This window comes from Acanthopagrus latus, chromosome 5 (assembly GCF_904848185.1).
Source record: "Acanthopagrus latus isolate v.2019 chromosome 5, fAcaLat1.1, whole genome shotgun sequence".
NCBI lineage: Eukaryota > Metazoa > Chordata > Actinopteri > Spariformes > Sparidae > Acanthopagrus > Acanthopagrus latus.
In genome coordinates, this window is record NC_051043.1 from 15,704,381 (window position 1) to 15,723,617 (window position 19,237).

Genomic DNA, 19,237 nt, shown 5'->3' on the forward strand with positions numbered 1-19,237 from the left:
AAGCATGATAGCATGCCTCTGGGCTGACACAAAAAATACAACATTAAACATTTGCATTTTAATATGCTTCATGTTGCAAGGTAAATGTAAGTGTGTAAACGTCAAATTCCTTTTATGTGCATATGGTAGCAGCAGCCTACTAGCATGCTAACAGTAAAGTTCAGCTCAAAGCACAACAGAGGCAGATTAGAGGAATTTTGGGAGATTTCTTGTAATTAAATGAAGTTATTTTTACATTCATTCTTACAAAAAATCATTGTGTGTTTACACAACACTGTCTTGAAATAACTGGCCTTTAGCGTGACAAGTAGTGAAAATCTTAACAGGATGTGACAAGCTTGAGTCTTGCATGGACCTTTCTGTACGCTCTGTCAGCACTTGGTTCACCTTTATCTCTCTGGTATAGAGGAAGAACACTTTGGCTTGTCTGTATTCCTTTAACCAATCACAATCGTCTTGGCTCAAGCTAAACCCAGGGTGTCGCATCGGTACTCCTTCAAACAAAAATAGTGTTTGGGCGAACTTGTTTTGCACAGGGGGAGGTGAGCACTGGCATTAAAATGGCTAAATCTCTGCAAAAGAAAAGGTAACACAGCAGCTAGCTTGTTTATCTTTGTACTGTCAAAAAGGTAACAGTTCGAGTAACTTGCCAATTTTAGTGTGTAGATTGCTAGATTAGAGATTGTTCTTGTCGTTCTATGTAGCTACAGGGAGTTTGACAATGGAAACATGCAGATGGCAGAAGGGAGAGGCTTATTACAGGTTTGTACCAACAGTCCACATCTTGTGAGCCAGACCAAAATGCCCTAAAATGGCCAACGTACAAATGACACACTCTTAATCTGGGTGAAAACATTGTCTTTCTACTGGCACTACTTTTGGGCCAAAAGTCTTCCAGCCGGTTAACCAAACCACCCACCAGCTTGTCTGTCTATTTGAACAGACCTAACCAATGAGGAGACAGACACTTAAAAGGGACAACTTGATGTTTATGTTGAACTCAAAAATAATGAAGTCACACTGGAGTTTAAATGGTCCTTTAGGAACGTAGTAACCACAATGAGATAGGTATAGAAAAAACAAATTGCCAGTACCTGAGTGCCATTGGCTGAAGGGCCTGCGAAGCCAGCCTCTCAAACATCCTCTGCAGCGGCGGGTGCAGTGGATGGTCTTCGTCACCCAGGGCCTGACTGCAGCGCTGCAACAGCCGCTGGTGGAGGCAAGCTTCACACAGCACCTGCTGGTTCCTCTCACTGTTCACCAGGAGCTGGAGGATGTTGGCCACTGCCAGCTGCAGGTCGAGGGCATGCTGGGAAGAGAGGAATTTACCTTGATTCATATGGCATTTAACGTACTGCATTAGCAAATAAAAGCAGCATTTTTCATGTGATTGTTATTCTGTTACTGTATTTTTTTTTATTCTAAAGTACACATCCATTGTCCATTTTCAGGTTTATCAATTTATATTGGGTTACTTCTAGAATCATGATTCAATGCTTAAAAAACAAATTAATTGTCTTATTCTGTCCAGTGCTGCAGCCAAGCGCTTCAGGAGCAGTATTTTCCGTGGGAGAGGGGAGCTTCTGTAGGCGTGAACTTTTTAACTTTAAAGATCTTTTACATGCATAAAAACTTATATAACACACAGATGGAAAAGAAAAAAAAGGAAAAAGCATAATAGGTCTTCTTTAAGATATATGAATGCTGAGAACAGGCTGTCTGGCCAACTGATACAAAAAGAAACAAAAAAACAAAAGGAACTTTCCTGCCCAGCATGTAACCTCTTCACCCACTTTAACGGGAAGTGCATGTCAGCACATTTCCTTCTTGTGTTTCCTCACCTCTGGCTGGCTGTCGGAGCAGACGGAGGGCAGCAGGTCCAGCATGGCCAGGACGGCGCCCGGGTGAATGACCACCATGTCGGACATGGATGAGGAGGAAGTGGGATGGGAGGGGTTGGCTAGGTGGAGCTTCAGGTCTGTCAGGACTTTGACTGGTGCGGGAGGGCCTGATGTACCATAGTAGCCATGTCTGGAAGCATAGGGAGGTAAAAAGTCACACTTAGTTAAGTACAGTTGAGTCAACACGGACACACACCACACAAAAACATGAACAACTTCTAACTGCAGAATTTAGTTGTGGTGGTATTTTTAAGGTTTTGATGTTCTTTTTGTCAAACAAGAAGAATCCTAGAATTTTTGTGTTCGGCATTTTTTTTTGGCAAGAGAGGCCCTGCTGATCCCTCTTAACAAGGTTCTGTGAATAATAATGATTAAAACAACAAACCAATTTCAATCTGAGGTGTGTTATTAGCAACAGACATGAGCTATGTGAAGTAAAATTTGGGTTCTATGATATAAAGTGCTTATTCTTCAAGTCTCAGAAGTTATCTGGAAGCACTACATGACTGTAAAATATGTAACTGGCTCACAAAAGTAAGGGAAGTGGCTGCTTAATATTCAGATTTACAGTCACAAATTCTGCCAGCAAAAAACCTTTCAAGGCTTAATCAAAATTCTTATAATGACAACTGAAATAATAACATTACCGAATAACTATAAGCATTGTATTTAACACTCCAACTTTAATTAACATGACTCAGCTATCCTCACATTTCAGAGATCAGGGTGTCAGTCGACTACTGTTTTACCCAAAGCGCAGAGCCCTTCCTCATGTGCAAATAGCAGAGAGCGGGATATCTGCTGGGGCCTGCAGTCAGGCAATTAGACAAAATAGGCGCGTTGCTGCGATGCAAATTACAGAGTGGCAAATCCCCCCTCAGGAGAGACGCCGTGCTGGAAAGGGCTGGAATCAGCATAAAGTGCTGGAGGGGATGGAAGTGGAGCAGGAAACTTAACTGGGTTGTTCTTGTTCACAGCTACCACTTTAATTGTTTTTAGAATACAACCAAACTTCTTAGGTATTATCTCCTGCGTTGTAAGACAAGGGGGGATAAAGTTTGCGGCCACAGACACAGCTGACCTGCATCTGGCAGGTGGCAACATAAACATGTACTGTTTTATGCTATCAGGAAGTGGTAGATGAGAAAATGAGGGAAAAAAAAGGCTTCCTGTCCACATATCACGAACAAGGACAATAAACAAATGCGTCAAAAAAATTAGCAGCAAATCTGATGACTGGATATCCAAATCCAAGAGAAAATAAACTGCTGTATGTTTGAACTGAAATCAAAGTCAGGAAAACCAAACGGTTGCACATGGGAAAAGCAAAGAAAAACAAAGAAACCAAACTGCTGATTAAAGATGTCATTGCAAATGAAACCTTACAACTACACATCCAAATGTTTTTCCAAAAACTTTACAGTTATTTGGTTTTCTAGGGTTGTTCACAATGCTATGTTACCACGACTCACAATCGGTCTCTGTATCTCAAAAATATTGTTTCATATGTTCATCTGCAACACATGAAAAATGCAACTTGTAGCTCAGTTCAACTCAGTTGTAGCTCAGTTCAAAAGATTTTTGGGGGCTGCTAAGTATCATTTGAATGGAGATTAAATGACGGGACACGTTTTCATTTTAATCAAACCAAACAAATCTAAAGCATATCACCATGCTCACATTTTATATGTTCTGAAATAATTTACAGAACAGAAACCAGTTTTAACAGTCCAATGAAATCACATCACAACCACAGACTCTTCTATGGTATGATGGTAACAAAGCTGAAATACTGTAAAAACAAAAGGAAGAGCTTTTAGTGAAGTTCACAAACAAGAATGAGGGTCTCATCATGTCTTACTGTCAAATTAGTCCACATCATGAATATGCAGCCTTGGAGCTGAGCCAGGCAGACAGAAGGGGTGACTGAGACGAGACCCCCAGATTCACCTTGACAGTTATTACAGCGAACTAAAGGTAGAGTACACTAAAAACAACCTTTTTTCTTTTTATAAGTTAAATTCAATGAGCAGCAGAGTCTGGGTTTGTGTGCATGTGGGGAGGGGCTTCAGTTGAGAGAAAAGAGAAGAAAGGGAGGAGGAGGAGCAGGAGAGTGAGGAGGAATGTGATGAGGAGGAAAATGCCTACTTTAGACCAACAGTAATTTGAGTCTGTACTCTTCTCACTGCCCGAGAGTGGTTATGGAAAAATGTTTCAAATACAGAGATGAGACTGACATTTCTCTGTGTTGACAAGAAAAATATATCTCACAAAGTCATTCATTTAACTCTGTTTAAGTTGGTTTGTCACAGTCCTGATTTTGGAGTGATTTTCCGCTGTGTCCAGCAGACCATGTCACATTTTTTCAAGAGAGTCATATTGATCGTTCTATCTATTATCCAAGGTTTTGATCTCAGATTTAAGATTTTAAAATCAAGAACACATTTTAAGATGACAGCAAAACTGTATGCGACAGACTGTGTTATAGCTGATGAATCCATTGTTCTCTCATGGCAATAGAAACGCTTGCTAAAAAAATTAGCAGCAATTTTGATGATTCATGTATTGATTGAGCTATTTTTCAAATGTGAGGATCTGCTGAATTTCCTATAATTTTCTATCACTTACAGGCAGCAACTCACGTTTTTCATTATCCATGTTAAACCTTATCTGAATCATTTGAATGAATTATTTGCTTATGAATCTCTATAATAAATTAATATAATGGCAATCACAATTTCACAAATTGAGACAAGGAAAAGCATCAAGTAGGAACGATCAAATATTTGGTATGCTGGCTGGAAAATGTATGAAAACACTGTGCCCAAATCTGACTTGCTTCTTCTATTTGCCTGTTTGATTCATAGTAAACAGTTTAGTCTCAGTAACTCGGCTGATGGTTAGCACCTGGCCACATCTGCATGATTTGCTAACTGATTCATGTAGCAGAATGGTTCATGATCATTTTATCACTTCTGTGCGCTCTTTCGCATCGCTCAGACAGTTAGCAAACCAGATTTGATCCTGTGACCAGACAGTCCAGGCTCCTCAATGTCAGATTTGACCAGCCAACCTGAGCATTCACACTTATCCGAAGAAATCTGACTCCAAACCACCTCCAAATGCGGCTTGGATCTGATTTGCAAAAATCACATTTCACACTTTTTTTGCTGTTTAGATTTCCAAAATCAAACTGGACATCATCCTGTTTAGCCAAAAAACAGATCTGGGTTGGCAGCCAAAACAAGGCCTTAGTGTCGACTAACAGCGAGGAAAATGGAGAGGAAGGGATGAGGGTGAGGAAAGTGGCAGAGCGCTGTAGCTACCTCTTCCTGGCGAGTGCTGGCGTGCCCCACGGCGAGGGCAGCGAGGTCTCATGAGTCAGGCAGGGAGGCACCTGCTCCGCACGACTGCATGGCAGCACACACGTACACACACGCACACACACATACACATTCAGAGGTAAAGGGCACAGGCAGAGAAACACATTCAAACACATGCATGCACATACGCACACATAAAAGCACAGGTATTCACACACCCATGTGCACGCACACCCACACATGCAGCCGCGCAGATGGACCGGGCCGAGGATGAACAGCCAGACAGCACCAGAGGTTAGAGGAGGAAAAAGAGAAAGAGAGAAAAGAAGGAAAGAAGCTGTTAGTGGAAAGCTGAAAGGAGAAACAGGATCAGAGCTACAGCTGGAGCACATGCATGACGCCAGCTACAACTACACATGAAAAAGGTGTGTAGTGTTGTCATAGTGACCAAGGACTGCAAATGTAATACCGCTGGAGTTTGAAAGTTTTAGCACTGCAAACAAAACTGCCTGTAGGTGGTGCACACATGCACAGAAGAAGAAATGGTAAAAGAAGATTGTAACCCATGATTGAGCAGTCTGTGTCGTAACTGCACCGGTGATCAAATCTAATCAACCAGTTAAGAACACCATCGAGACATATTTTCAGATCAATCCCAGCAAACCTTAAATAGTTACACAATGTGTATTTCTATTTTTGTCAACTATTTATTGATATACAGTCACATTTTTTTCGGGTGTCACACTGGAAAATATGTATATATGATATTTCATTCACACTGCCATCATGACAACACTACCTGGCTGTGCAACTGAGTCAGAGCCACAGCACGCGTCTTCATTAACGTGTTCAGCTACCAGAGCTCAGCTGTGTGTCTTAACTGAAGAGCCGAAGTGTGACTGTACAGTATGACGTGACTGAGGTCAACACGGCTGTGAACCTGTTTAACACTTTGAGAACACAGAGAGACAACTGACTGACCTCAGCCTACAAATGTTCCTTTCACTTGTACAAAAAGGTTTCAATCTCCAAGTTGTGTTTTTTATCAATAACTTCCCTCCAGCTTAATAAATTGGATCCTGAATGTCAAAAACATTTTCATAGAGGGTTCTTTCAAGATTCAAATAAGGCCAAAAGGATCACAATGGATGCTCACAAGAAGAAGAAAAATAAGTTCTGGGTTTTGTTAAGAATTCCAACATGTTAAAGGATTGAAGAGAAAAATGTGAGGTCCTTAATCTACTGCAGAAATGTTCACAAAGAACACGTGGAAGCAATCTACTGAGCTTGAACTAAAAGCTCCTCGATTCTCTTTTACATAAGGAAAAATACTCACTAAACTGTTTATGTATTTAACCACTGAGAGAAGATGAAAAACGTGTTGAAAAAATGTCATTGTAATTCATTAATTAGGCTCAATATCCTGACTACATGCAAAGAGATGACAGTCTCCAAGTTATGTTTGACCCTTCTGTTATGATCTATGGTGCAACATACTGTTAACACCACTGAGGGAGCTAACTGCTGGTTATTGTCTGAACAGAGGAGACTGATTTCCTACTATAAGGTGTTGACCTTTTGGCATTTAGCTGTAGGATAAAACTACATAGGACGTGTAGTGCAAAATGTGTTGACCATATCGTTTGTTTCATTAAACGTCTACGCATCAAAATGCCCAGTTCCTGACATCCGCTGACCTGTCAAATGAGTCTGTAGCCATCTTGTACAGGTAGATGAAGAGCTTGCTGCAGTGTTTGAGTGTGGGACAGACACTGTCTCCTGCGCAGCCTCCAGGGGCAGCCTCGTCCTCCAGCAGCCTCTGGAAAGGCTGAGCATTGGAGGGGAACACGCCTGTGGGACCAAGCTTCTTTGTGTCTGAGAAACAGCCCAGCAGCCTGGTGGGAAGTGGAGAGAAGTGGTTAACATGAGGAAAGACTGGTTTTAATAAGGACAAGGACAGACTGCCACAAGGTTTACTTGTTGTTCTTGTTGATGTGCGGGTGGGGGGAGTTTTTCCCTTACTTGAATCTAGAGTCTAAGGACAGTTTCTCACACTGTACAGATTGTAATGCCCTGAGTGCCAATTCGGATTTTTAGTATAAATAAATTAAACTGACTTGAACTGATTTGACTACCGACAGAATTGGACTTCTCCTACAGTGAGGAAAAAAAAACACCAAAGAAGACACTTAAGAGGTCCTTCGAGCATTATCCTGCCTCTACACTACAATAGTGTGAACAGTGTACAAAAGCGTTCACACAACAAAAAGTCTAAATAGTTTGACCAAAAAAAAAAAAAAAAAAATCTAAATTCATGACTATTTCTTTGTTCCTGAGCTTTTCATCATATCTCTATCTCCCTTCATCAGCAGATTGTTATGTTATGAGGAAGACCTTACCTCACAGCATCGGCCAGCTTCTCGTACTGGATCTCCGTGCGGAAGAAGTGTGAGTTTGCGGGCTCGTAGCGCATGGCGGCGGTAAGTGTGCAGAAGACGGTGTGCAGAAGCTCAAAGACTTGGTTCTGGTTGACGCGGTCCCAGCCGTGTCGTGGCGGCTGGCACAGTGACCGCTCCATGGCCACCAGCAAAGAAGTGATGTAGACAAAACCGCCAACCTTGCGGAATACTGTCCGTGTGCGGTGACTCTCACGCAACACTGCTAACAAAGCCTTAAGAGGAGAGAGAAAGAGATGATTGGAGTTTAAATTCTTTATTTCACAACGAAAATGAGCCGTTTGCAAGTAGGTAAATACATTTAGTGAAAAGAGATCATTTGTTTGTATCAGTGATGAAGATAACCAAGTACATTTACTCAAGTACTTTACTTAAGTGCAACATTAAGGTACTTGTAATGCTGTATTTAATGCTGTGTTATACTTCCAGCCCTATACATCTGGAGGGGAACTTATGTATAAGTATACATACTTTATTTATTGTACATGCATCAGAGCCAAAGCAGCACATTTTTAAATCAATCTATTAAATCAGAAATTTGATTCATTCTGAAAATTAGAAAAATGCTGAATATCAGATCCAATAATTGACCAAGTCGGTACAGCCAGTGCAGATGACGCCAAGTCAAGACTAAATATACAGTTTATACATTTATATTAATGTACATTCAACCAACTTTTACTTGTAACGTTGAAATTTAAGTACATTTATTACCAGGAAATTACTTTTACTCCATAACCATTTGTATGGGTGACTTTGACTTTTACCAAAATAATATTTTAACTTTTTTTTTTTTCCAAGTATGACTTTTGGATACTGGTTTATATATCGCTGTCCCTGAGGTACATTAGTTTATTCTGATGAATTCACACAAACCCTGTTTAATATAATTTTAATCACTTACTAATTTTAAATTTTGTTACTAAATTATTCTCTCCCATTTTGAGTTTCCATGTCAGTTGTTTTTTGTCGTCTCATTAAGTCATATCTATATTCATTTACGCATTTTCCTTCCATTCTTCTTAGGCAAGGAAACACATTTATGAGCCCCTCTGGGTTTCTTTGTCTCGCTGCACCGGCTGGATGTTTTTTTATTCCCTACATTTTTCAAAGATTTATTATTCGTATTTGCAAGCAACCTAAACTGAAACATCAAACTGTAACCTAGATATGAGTTTGGGGACCTAAAAACAGCCTGAGAGCAGAGACTGGCTGTGACAGGAAACAGGTTTTAATTGGCAACTGAAAAGTGGAGAAAACATCTGGGATCGACAGCAGATGAAGCTTTTCAATGACAAAGGTGAAGTGGATCGTGACACTAAGCAGGGCTCTGTACCACTTTGCAGGAAAAACTTCCAAGCTTCTATTTTTGATACAAACAATGTTGTAATGATCGGGCAAAGACTGTATACAATATTGTATGATAGGGTAAGTTATTACTTCTAAACACTGTAAACATGTTACCACATTATCAGTATCACAGCAAAGAATACAACAAGAACACTGGTACAGTCCAAAAATCTCCTATTGTGATGTCACTTCACTTCAGATAGCCTCATTTGTTGTGCATCTATAGATTATAGATAGATTATCAAAAAACCCCCCAAAAACTAGCACGTTATCATTACAGCAACATCTACTTCAGAAACACTAACTGCTCTCGCTTCTCAACGCAATGAAGATTGTTTATTTCTACCATTCACCAAGGTTGCAAGACATTCTTGCTGTTGAAATTTAGGCCACAGCACCAATAATGATAGGTGAATGTTGAAAACATTAACGGCAATATTATCTTTTCCCAAGACACTGTTGACTCTGTTTTGATGAGTCGCCAGAACAAGCTGTAAACAGCTGTCATGAGGACTATTTCTTCAGTAAAAGGTAGCTCTGATGAAATGTGTCAACAGCAGAAGCAGTGGGATTATGGGAACACTGTTTCGGGAAAGAACATGCTGCTGTTGAAAATACAAAAAAAACATAGTGTTTTGAGCCCCGAATAAAATGTTTTTAGAGTCTGCTCCAGTGCAGTGGCAACAGAAAACTCAGTGACGGATACAACATAACAGAGAAAACTAACAGAAAATAAAATTATTAACACATTTGATTCTCTCATATCTTAATAGAAATTGTATCCATTTTGCCAATTTCTACAATTGAATGGATGTGACACTAATACTCAAACTATATTGTGCAAAGTCATTGAGATCAGAAATGATGATTCATCCCACTGGAAGAAGAGTGAACAAACGAGAAGTAAAAACAGTGATACGTAGCACCACTGAGCCAGCTGTTTCCTGCTGCATTAAAATACCGCCAGTCTCAGCACAGTGGCCTGTTTTTGACAGGATGTTGAATACATCCTCTTCCTGTTCTCCAAAGTGGGAAATTACCACCAGTCTGCGATGTATGCTGGTAAAATCTAGCTTTCGGGTGACAACCTCATCAGCCGTGAGGAGGCCTTGAGGATTAGACACAACACATCAGGTTTTTGTCTATGCCCTCCTGAGAGATTACAGGGTTAAATGTGCACTTTCATAAGACTAATCAGCTTAATTTGGAGATCTATTTGTGTGTCTGCAGTGTGTTCCTGTCAACAGTACATAAACCCCTATGACAAGCGAGGAAAAAAGATTTTACTCAAACTGGATTTTATTTAAATTCTTTGCAGTCATTAGATGTTTTTTTGGGGTGATAATTAAAATCCCTGATTAGCTGAATCGGGGGAAATGCTGAGGGGTTAATCCAGACGCTTTCAGAAGGCGTGAGAATAACCTCGTCTGAAGGAGTGGAATTTGAAAATGCAATTATGCTTCAGAAAATGAGCCTCTCATCCTGTGTGTGTGTATGTATATGTGCGTGTGTGTGTGTGTGTGTGTGCACGTGTATGTGTGTGTGTGTGTGTGTATCTGTGCCTTAATGTGCACCTTGCACTTACTGCCCCCCGTTTGAAGCAATTATTGTATGCAGGGCTTCAAATGCATATTGATTTTTTTAAATTACAGACTTTCCTTCCACTCAGTGTTCTCACTAAAACTAAGGTTTGCTTGTGCTGGCATTTTTTGAACCCCTCCTATACATTACACTCCATCAAGATAAAGTTTAAATTTTTGCAACAAAAAAAAAAAAAAAACAGATCATATCTGAGTTAAAGAATTCTCTAAAGAGAAAACAAAGCCTTTGGAACAAATTAAACATTCAGTAAAATGATATATATTTAAAACTGATTAAAATTACTCAATCTGACAAGAATAATTTGAGTTTGTCATTACCCGCAGTATGTCCGTCTTCAGCTGTAGTTCACTGGATGGAGCAGAGTGCATGAGGCCCAGCAGTGTTCCCATGTCGTCGTCCCCGCTGGGCGACAGGACGAGCTGCTGGATGATGAGCAGGGCGTGTTCCCGACACTGGCGGTATTTCACGATGTTGTGCACACAGCGAGCGCCGCCAAACTCCCTAAACAGAGCTGGGAGACATACAGACAGAACAGTCAGAGGAGGTGGACAGGCAAATAAATTAAGTCTTTTGGGGTCATTTTAAAGATTTTACTGAGCCCAGGCAAGGACATAATGTGCATAGTGTTCCAAAAATGAGCCCAGTGCTCACATGGTCATCTAAGATAGTAATTAAAAAGTAAGAAAGAGCAGCAAGTCCAGACATCACAAGCTGGAACCAGAGAATGATTTGATATGGACATCCTTCCATATGCCTAATTTTAACTGTTTATTCTAATTTAGCTATATTTATTAGCGATTGTGTTGCTTGGAATATATTTTGGAACAGAGTTCAAATCAGGAGGAGGAGGAGGAGAAGTTTATGATGACATGGATTCCATTGACAACTTTTGTGGGAATCCTGGTGGATTAAAGCTGCCGTCTCCATAACGCAGCAAATTCTGTAGAGCATTCTTTCCAGCATACAGTCATACATGTTTTGTGGCCTTATCCTTTAAAGCATAGGCAAAATCTTTAGGCTCTGTCGGGTTCAGTCCAAGTTCATAATTGTGAGATTAAATTAAGATGTATTTTGATGATAAAATAATGGCTTGTAACTACTTTGGTTCATTTTGATTTCATCATAAATTCCCTTTTAATTGATTAGGCAAAATCGACTGAAAATGTCTTTAACATCATTTTGAAAGTGAGTTGTGAGAGTGATGTTTGGGTTTTGGTGAAACTTGGCGAGATAAAAATCTGACCTTGGCTTGTGCTGTTTTGGCACCCGCTGTGCGACAGACTGTGCAGTGAGTGGATGCTTATTTTAGACCGTCACGAAAGAGTGGGAGGTTTTTTATTTTCTATTCAAACTGAAAGCCTGAGCTTTGTCATTAAGTTTCATCATGTGGGTGCTGTAAACAGATAAACCCTCTTTAAAAAACCGGTTGCTTGTGACGTTGCGGATCTATGTTGATCTGAAATCTCAGTCTGTTTACTGACCGTACACTGCTGCTCTGACCTGAACTTTTTGTATTATTCTTCTAATTTCTTGACACACTGAATTTCCTCCTACAGTTGCACGCATTTCAAGTCTCTCGAGATAAGACGGGCAAGTGAGCTAAAAGCCTCAAGCGTAAAATGTAAATGTAATCAATGTGTCAGCGTGGAGGGCTACAAACATCATCACTCATCAACCAGTCATCATCAAGGTCAAAAACGGCTGTGAGCTGTCACTGTGCAACCTGTTGGTTATGTTTGTGACTCATCAATACATTTTTCTACAGCCCACCGACACACAGACACACACAGACACACACAGACACACAGGAGGTCAGCAGGCATGTTTGTCATGTAGACGGATGTTTAAATAATTGTAATAGGATACTTCATTGATTGTGAAAAACTGTCTTTCCCATCCATCTAAACAGACAGATCAGAGGTCAGCATCTCTAGAGATGGTAGAGAATAAGTCCTTAGCTCAAGGACACTTCAGTAACATGGATATATGCAGAAAAAAATGGCCATTTGCACTTGTTTTAGCCAAAATCAGCACACTGAATGAGGTAAAGGAACACCCTTCTAAGTGAGGTCAGTTTCTTTTGAAGCTTTTTTTAGGGCCAAAGAAGCAAGCGGTGTGACGGCCCTCTTGAAATGCAAGGAATGATTACTCTTTCATTCTACACCTAAACTACATTGCTTTGTTGAAGGCATAATAATGCTCAAAAACTCGCCTCTTATCACAAAATTCGATGGCAATGGCCGACACCTCTTAACAAAGCTAAACACAGTCCCTAGGACTATTTTATAGTCAGGGCCCGTTCATCACTGCTTGCAGTTTCAATTTCCTCATTGTTGCTGTTGATTGAAATCAAAGGGTTCAAGAAGTTCAAAAAGGGTACCTGGAATTTAACTATTAAGGGAGAGGAGGTCCAGTTGGTTAACTTACCAAAAAATATCCTCTTCATAAGGTTAATACCCATCTCGAGACTGTTAAGGCACATTCTGAGAAACTACCAATCCTCGGTAAGTGTGTGTGTCCGCATGTGCGTACCTGCATTGGTGTTGTTGGAGCCCTGCAGGAGCACAGTCAATGTCTCCATCACCAGCCAGGCCAACTGCTTCTGCTCCTCTGCCACAGTGTTGTTTTTACAGTCAGCTAAAGACGGAGTGAAAGCAAAGGTTAGGATCAGATGACATCATGACGGCAGTAAATACACACTGTGAGTGAATAACACTAATGATATAATGAAGGGCATGCAGTAAAAAAATGAGGATAAGGAATACTTCTACCAAAGGGCAGTAACACAATAGAAAGAAAACAGAATTTAATTTTCTGACGGTCTGTATTTGTAGAAATGTACATTTTTAGCTCTAATGGCTTTATAATCTGCTCTTGATTCAGCTCAGTGCAGCTCCAGTCAAGCCTGGAGTTGGTAAGATCCATTTAGCTTGTCGCTAAATGAGTTAAACAGCCTGTGGGGTTTTTCAAGGCTTAGAAATTATTCTGTATGGTGCCACTGAATTGGTCTATAGTCCTGGTTGGTTGATTTGACTTTCTGGTTTGCGTTTACAGATCTGAATGGTGTATTTTTCCACAGCACTACTACAAAACAATTTCAATATACTGACCTGAAACCATTAGGCTCTTTAAAAAGCACCTCAACATCTGTATAATAAAACCATCTTTTTATTGACCTTAGTTTAATTTCTCTCTTTTCTGCGGTGATGTAGTGGTGCACCCCACAGTATGCTGTGTGTCAACTTTGCATAACTGTCATGGTGACATACACAGTGTGCCTGTTTTTAAGTTAATCTTTAAAATCTCACTGACTGATTTCTGAAACAAGCAGTCACTGGAATCATATTTGCATTTTGCAAAACATACAGTGTTAACTTCTTGTTTGGTCAGGTAAGATTAGGGCTGATACAAATCAATAGAAATTACCTGCTTCTCATGGCAGATGCAGATATGATATCTGACTTGTTTGTATCTTAACTTGTGGAAACTTGTGGAAAATTACAATCTTGTTGACATCCTGTGAAACTATGAAAAACACCACACCAGTAATGACATATTTGGCCCACTAGTCTACAGTGCTCTTAAGCTGTTGCAGCAGTTGATGTCTTGAGCACAAAGGTCTGCACTTCTTCTTTCCTCTTCTTTTTATTGGCAAATCACAAACCATCTTTAAAGGTGCAAACCACATCCTGCTATATCTGATTGTTAAGCAATTTGGCTACATATTATCAACTCTTAGTGGCTGGAATTTCACCAATACCACTAAAAAGCTTACAATATACATGTTAGCTGGTCCAAATTTAGCATGGTCCCTAATCATGGTATGTTTTAGTCACAGTTTGGATCACCTCATCACATTTTGGTCTGCCACTGCTTTGGTAAACGACTTTACATGTAGCACACTTCAAGACATTTAGTTACAAATAAAATCAAGAAACACTCCTCACCTTGGTCATTATTGTGTGGTTGCTGTTGAGTGGTTGGGTCTTTAAGCAAGGCAGCATACTTGTGCAGCAGGTTGACCAGCACCTCCAGCAAGCCGACCTCCCGAAGCACATCACTGAACACTGGGTCATGCCTGGCCAGCTTCAACAGCGTCCGGACAGACGTGATGCTGCAAGCGTGCGACGTGCTCGACTTGAGCAGCACGCTGACACTGAAGAGCTCCTTGCACGGCACGTAGTTGAGGCTGAAGACGACAAACTCCAGCAGCTCGAAGTACTTGGCCTGGGCCTCAGGGAGTTTGGCCACGCGATCTGCAAACTGCGACAGGGTGTGCTGAGACTCCAGGATGAAGTAGTTGGCAGGCTCTGCTGCGTAGATGTTTCCGATGGCATCGAGGAGCATGCAGGCCAGGCGGCTCGTTTTAGCCCTCAGGAAGGCATTTTGTAGCACAGAGAAAGCCTGAATATTACGCACTGTGTGGCCTGGAGAGAGAAGAGATGGAAAGGGAGAAAGGGTAAGAGACAAAACAAATAAAACTGACTGATCAGAAAGTAAATTCAATCAATTTATAATGATCCTGGTTGGGGCAATAATGGAAGCAAAAAACAAAGTGGGTGGAAACATCCCTCTGTTTTGCTTTGTGTATGAATTTGAAGCACAACAGCATCAAAACACAAAGTGGAAAGATGGGAGCTGAAACCACATTTACATTTCTCACAGTCAGACCTACATATGATTCCGCTAGTCTGAATCCAGCAATACAAAAATGGGATCCTTGGCCTTGAAACCTCCCTGGCTATACTGAAAGCAGATATCTGAGAGCACTCCTAATGTTACATGCGATGAGACCAAAATGCCCTAAAGGTGCATTAAACCCAAAGAGCAGAAACTGCAGGGAGCGTCACACCAGGAAAAATAATCTCATGGCACGGAGGGGAGTTATGAATCTTTTCACAGCTTTTCACAGCATCTAGTCTAGTATTTAGTCAAAGGAAACCCCAAACCCTGTTAAGATGCTTTAACCTACAAAATACACAATAAGGTGCCCTAATTTGCTTTGAATGGGGTGCATCAGTAAGCCAGAAGGCCGAGCAGCATAGCAGTCAAACAGTCAGGAGCTTTGGGATGAATTATGTTTATAAAAGTTCTGTCAAGCTTCTTTACACTTTTTAATTGGATACATACAAACAAATCTTTACTGACTAACCAATGAACGCATGCTGAGCTTGACTGCCGCTATTTAGTAAATGACTCATGTGTTTTCAGTCCTTTAATAGGTTTATGGTCCTTGTGTTCAGAAGGATTATATTCATGTTTGCTGTTACACAACAATGATAATAAAATCACACAGAGGAACCCTTTTTTATTTTGCATGAAATTGTTCCTTAAAATGTTTCTGAATGACTCCAAAGAAAATAAAATGACATCAGCTCCTTCAACATGATACCTCACCTTCAACATTTATGTTGTTTAAAGATAAATGTTTGCACTTTGCTAAGTAATTTAGTAATAATGCACCATGGTTAAAAAACCTCTTTGTGATGGCAACATTTACTAGACAGTTCTTTATTTAGGTCCCATGTGATTTGCGGGTAAAAACACAAGAATACTGAGTCAATAAAAACATGAGGTGGTGGTGTGTCCTTAATTTGGGATGGAAGGATAGAGAGAAAGGTTTAAGTGCAAGAGCATGATGGGTTGGATGTTGTCCATGAACTACATTACACACATAATCTGACCTCCATTTTGGGGTTGAGTAGCTAACATAAAATTATGAACTTTAATTGACACACACACAAACATGTACAAAAGAGTCTCACAGACGTGTGTCAGCACACACACACACCAAAGCACATATAGCCGTTAAGTGAATGTGGCGGGCTAATTAGGCGTGTAAGCGGACCCTCACACCATGATGGCTCCTGGTAATGACTCTGCACACAGCTGGAGCTGTCATTTGATGGGTAAACACGTGTGTGTATATGTGTGAGTCCCCCATGTGCATGTGTGTGTGTGTGTGTGTGTGTGTGTGTGTGTGTGTGTGTGTGTGTGTGTGTGTGTGTGTGTGTGTGTGTTTCAATAGGCGGCAGAGCTTGGCTCTGTTATTGCCAGAGAGTATGAGGTCAGAAAGTGGGAGGTCACGACACTGTACAGCTACATGAAGCACTAAAACTTGTTCAACTGGAAATATTTTAGTGTTTAAAGTCTACTTCAAACTCTTTACACTCTCTTTAACAGAAGTAACGTCAAAAAAACAACTTTACATTCTGATAATATTCCTGTTAATGTTCCTGTTATTGTGATATATGTTTAATATGGTATAATACAGTATACTTGTCAGGTCTGTTTTTAGTTGCTGATTTGGATAATGAGCTCCAGAGTCACATATCGTTGGAAGTAGTGTTGTTAGAGGTATCTCAATATTTTCTATTCCCATTTTTAAATTATTGTTTTATGGATAAAAAAACATTATTGTGTCACATGTGTAAAACAAGATCGCAGGCACTCCAGTTTGTATTTCACAGCTTGTTTGCATTGTGCTGTTATAAAGGAAGCATGACTGCGTTATAATTATTTTGGATGCCCATATAAAGATCATCCTGTTTCTTTAACATAAAAACTAGAAAAAAGAAGAGGGGGATGCAAGACAAGAAGGACACTGGGGACAAGTTCTTGGGCAGCAGATGTAAAAATGTGGCCCCAAGACAATTCTCTGAACCACTAAAGCGTCTCTGGACTCAAAAGAGCCCATTTGTATGCAGGAGGCTTCAGGCATTCGTCTCCAGCAGTGTGACAGGCGGCAGAGTTGCCATGGTGTCTGTCAACAGGTTAAGCTGACTGAGATCAGCCAAGCATCAAAGTCATTTCAGGGATTAAGATCTGACGGGGTGATACGGCGGTAGGGGTATACAAGAAGTCTTTGCCACCACGAATTCCTCTCTTGTTTCAGGGTTTTGGGTAAACTGACTTAGTGGGAGCGTGGGGATTTAACAGACGAGCTTGTGATCAGAAAATCACTGGAATGTATCCTGGATGGGGGAGGGAGAGATCATCTTAACTCCTTGACATTTACTGTCAAAGTTTCATTCATTCAATGATGACAATTGGAGAGATGCACAATACCATGTCTTTAACCAGTTGCTGTTTTACTGTGGTTGTCTTGTGTCCACTACAAAGTGTCACAACATATATTTGAAATGTCTGACACCTCCTTCCCCTTATCGAACCTTCTGTGATATATCTGGAGATAGTGAAAGTTAGCATTTAACAATAAGGTTGGCTATTCTACAGCTTATTTTTGTTTTTGTCATTCAATCTCATGAAAAAACCCGCAACAATGTGTTAGTCTGTCTCTTAATACTCTCTCAGCCAGTGAAAAGCATGCAGTCTTCATTAGGAGACTATTTTTACAGAGGCGTACAGAGGACAGATAGAGAGCTTGTTGTCACATGTTGCAATGACATTCACCTGAAGCTCAATATCAGTAAAAACAATGATCTTGATGGATCACTGCTGTGTATCTATGAGCATGTAAGTACAAAATCCTTGGATGTGTTCATAGCTTGGACGGACAGACTGATGGACGCCAGCATGTGAGGTAACTTCCAATTTCTGTTTGGGAAAGCACGCATGACTCAAGATACATGTCATTAACTGACATTAAAAGACTGCAAAATTCAAGTTTCGGCATCTCAGTGCAAAGAAAATGAAATTATAAGATCTAAAAGTGGATGGATGAAAGTATAGCTGGCTGAGGTGACAGTTTGCATGGAGCATACAAGTGGGAACACTTTTTGGAAGGTTTGCCATATTTTCATTTAATTAAGGGCATTCCACTCAGATCAGAGAGATGAATAAGTGACAGGAAGACATAATGTTTCTTTTTATTAAGGAGAGGATGTTTTTCGCTGAAGCAAAACAAACTGATCAAGGACAGTTACTTTTGAGTTGTGTAGTCACTGACATTCCAGTACCAGCTAATTATTACTGTGAGTAAGCCCAAGGACTACTAAATCTACTAAGTACATGTCTGGATCATCAATAAAAGTGCAGCTAGTTAGGGAATTATGAAGGCAGAAAAATGAATTTTAATGATCAGCTAGCTGCGGTTGCTACCATTAACATACCTTTCCCAGAGGGCTGTGGGAGAACAAAGCCAGGCAGAAGGAAGGGGGCTCCAGTTGTTAGACCTGCGGGTTTTAGCTCTGTCACCCCATATGTAGTTAGGCAGGTGACCAGGTTGACCAGGTCCTTCAGTGCATCTTTCGATTCGTCCTCCTTGGCCTGCTCCAGTCTGCATCCAGACAGAATGTGTATGAATATTCATTGGACACACTCAAGGAACAAGCAGAATGTTAGCTGAGGGAGTGAAGTTCAAAGCTGTACCTGAGCATGAGATCGCAGAGGAAGGCATAACCCTGGCACATTCGGAAATCATCCAGCAGGGTCTGTGACACATCACTGGAGTCCTTGAGGAAGCAGGAGAGGCCAGCGAACATCTCCACAATCTCTAGTGGGGACAGATCATCGGACTGCTGCATGTTCTGAACACATGTGCCCAGGCATTCCTTCTCTGTGAATGGAAGGAGGTTTAAGACAGAATGTTTAATAGAGAGGACAAAAAGGGATTTCTGATGTGTCACAGAGTGTGTGGAAATTA

At 40.6% G+C, this 19,237-nt stretch overlaps 1 protein-coding gene across 5 annotated transcripts in view; it reads right to left on the reverse strand.

The window, feature by feature from the left end:
• Window positions 1-19,237, reverse strand: part of wdfy3 (WD repeat and FYVE domain containing 3) — a 92,592-nt gene that overhangs the window by 46,229 nt on the left and 27,126 nt on the right. For 4 of the 5 annotated variants that reach the window (XM_037098208.1, XM_037098206.1, XM_037098207.1 and 1 more), the window contains exons 7-16: window positions 18,964-19,150; window positions 18,705-18,871; window positions 14,580-15,059; window positions 13,165-13,269; window positions 10,950-11,143; window positions 7,624-7,895; window positions 6,922-7,119; window positions 5,228-5,311; window positions 1,842-2,031; window positions 1,095-1,309 (exon numbers count right to left, since the gene is read on the reverse strand). In XM_037098208.1, the coding sequence (XP_036954103.1) occupies window positions 1,095-1,309; window positions 1,842-2,031; window positions 5,228-5,311; window positions 6,922-7,119; window positions 7,624-7,895; window positions 10,950-11,143; window positions 13,165-13,269; window positions 14,580-15,059; window positions 18,705-18,871; window positions 18,964-19,150 (2,092 nt within the window). The remainder of the gene's footprint in view (window positions 1-1,094; window positions 1,310-1,841; window positions 2,032-5,227; window positions 5,312-6,921; window positions 7,120-7,623; window positions 7,896-10,949; window positions 11,144-13,164; window positions 13,270-14,579; window positions 15,060-18,704; window positions 18,872-18,963; window positions 19,151-19,237) is intronic. The other variant, XM_037098209.1, reaches the window with a different exon arrangement.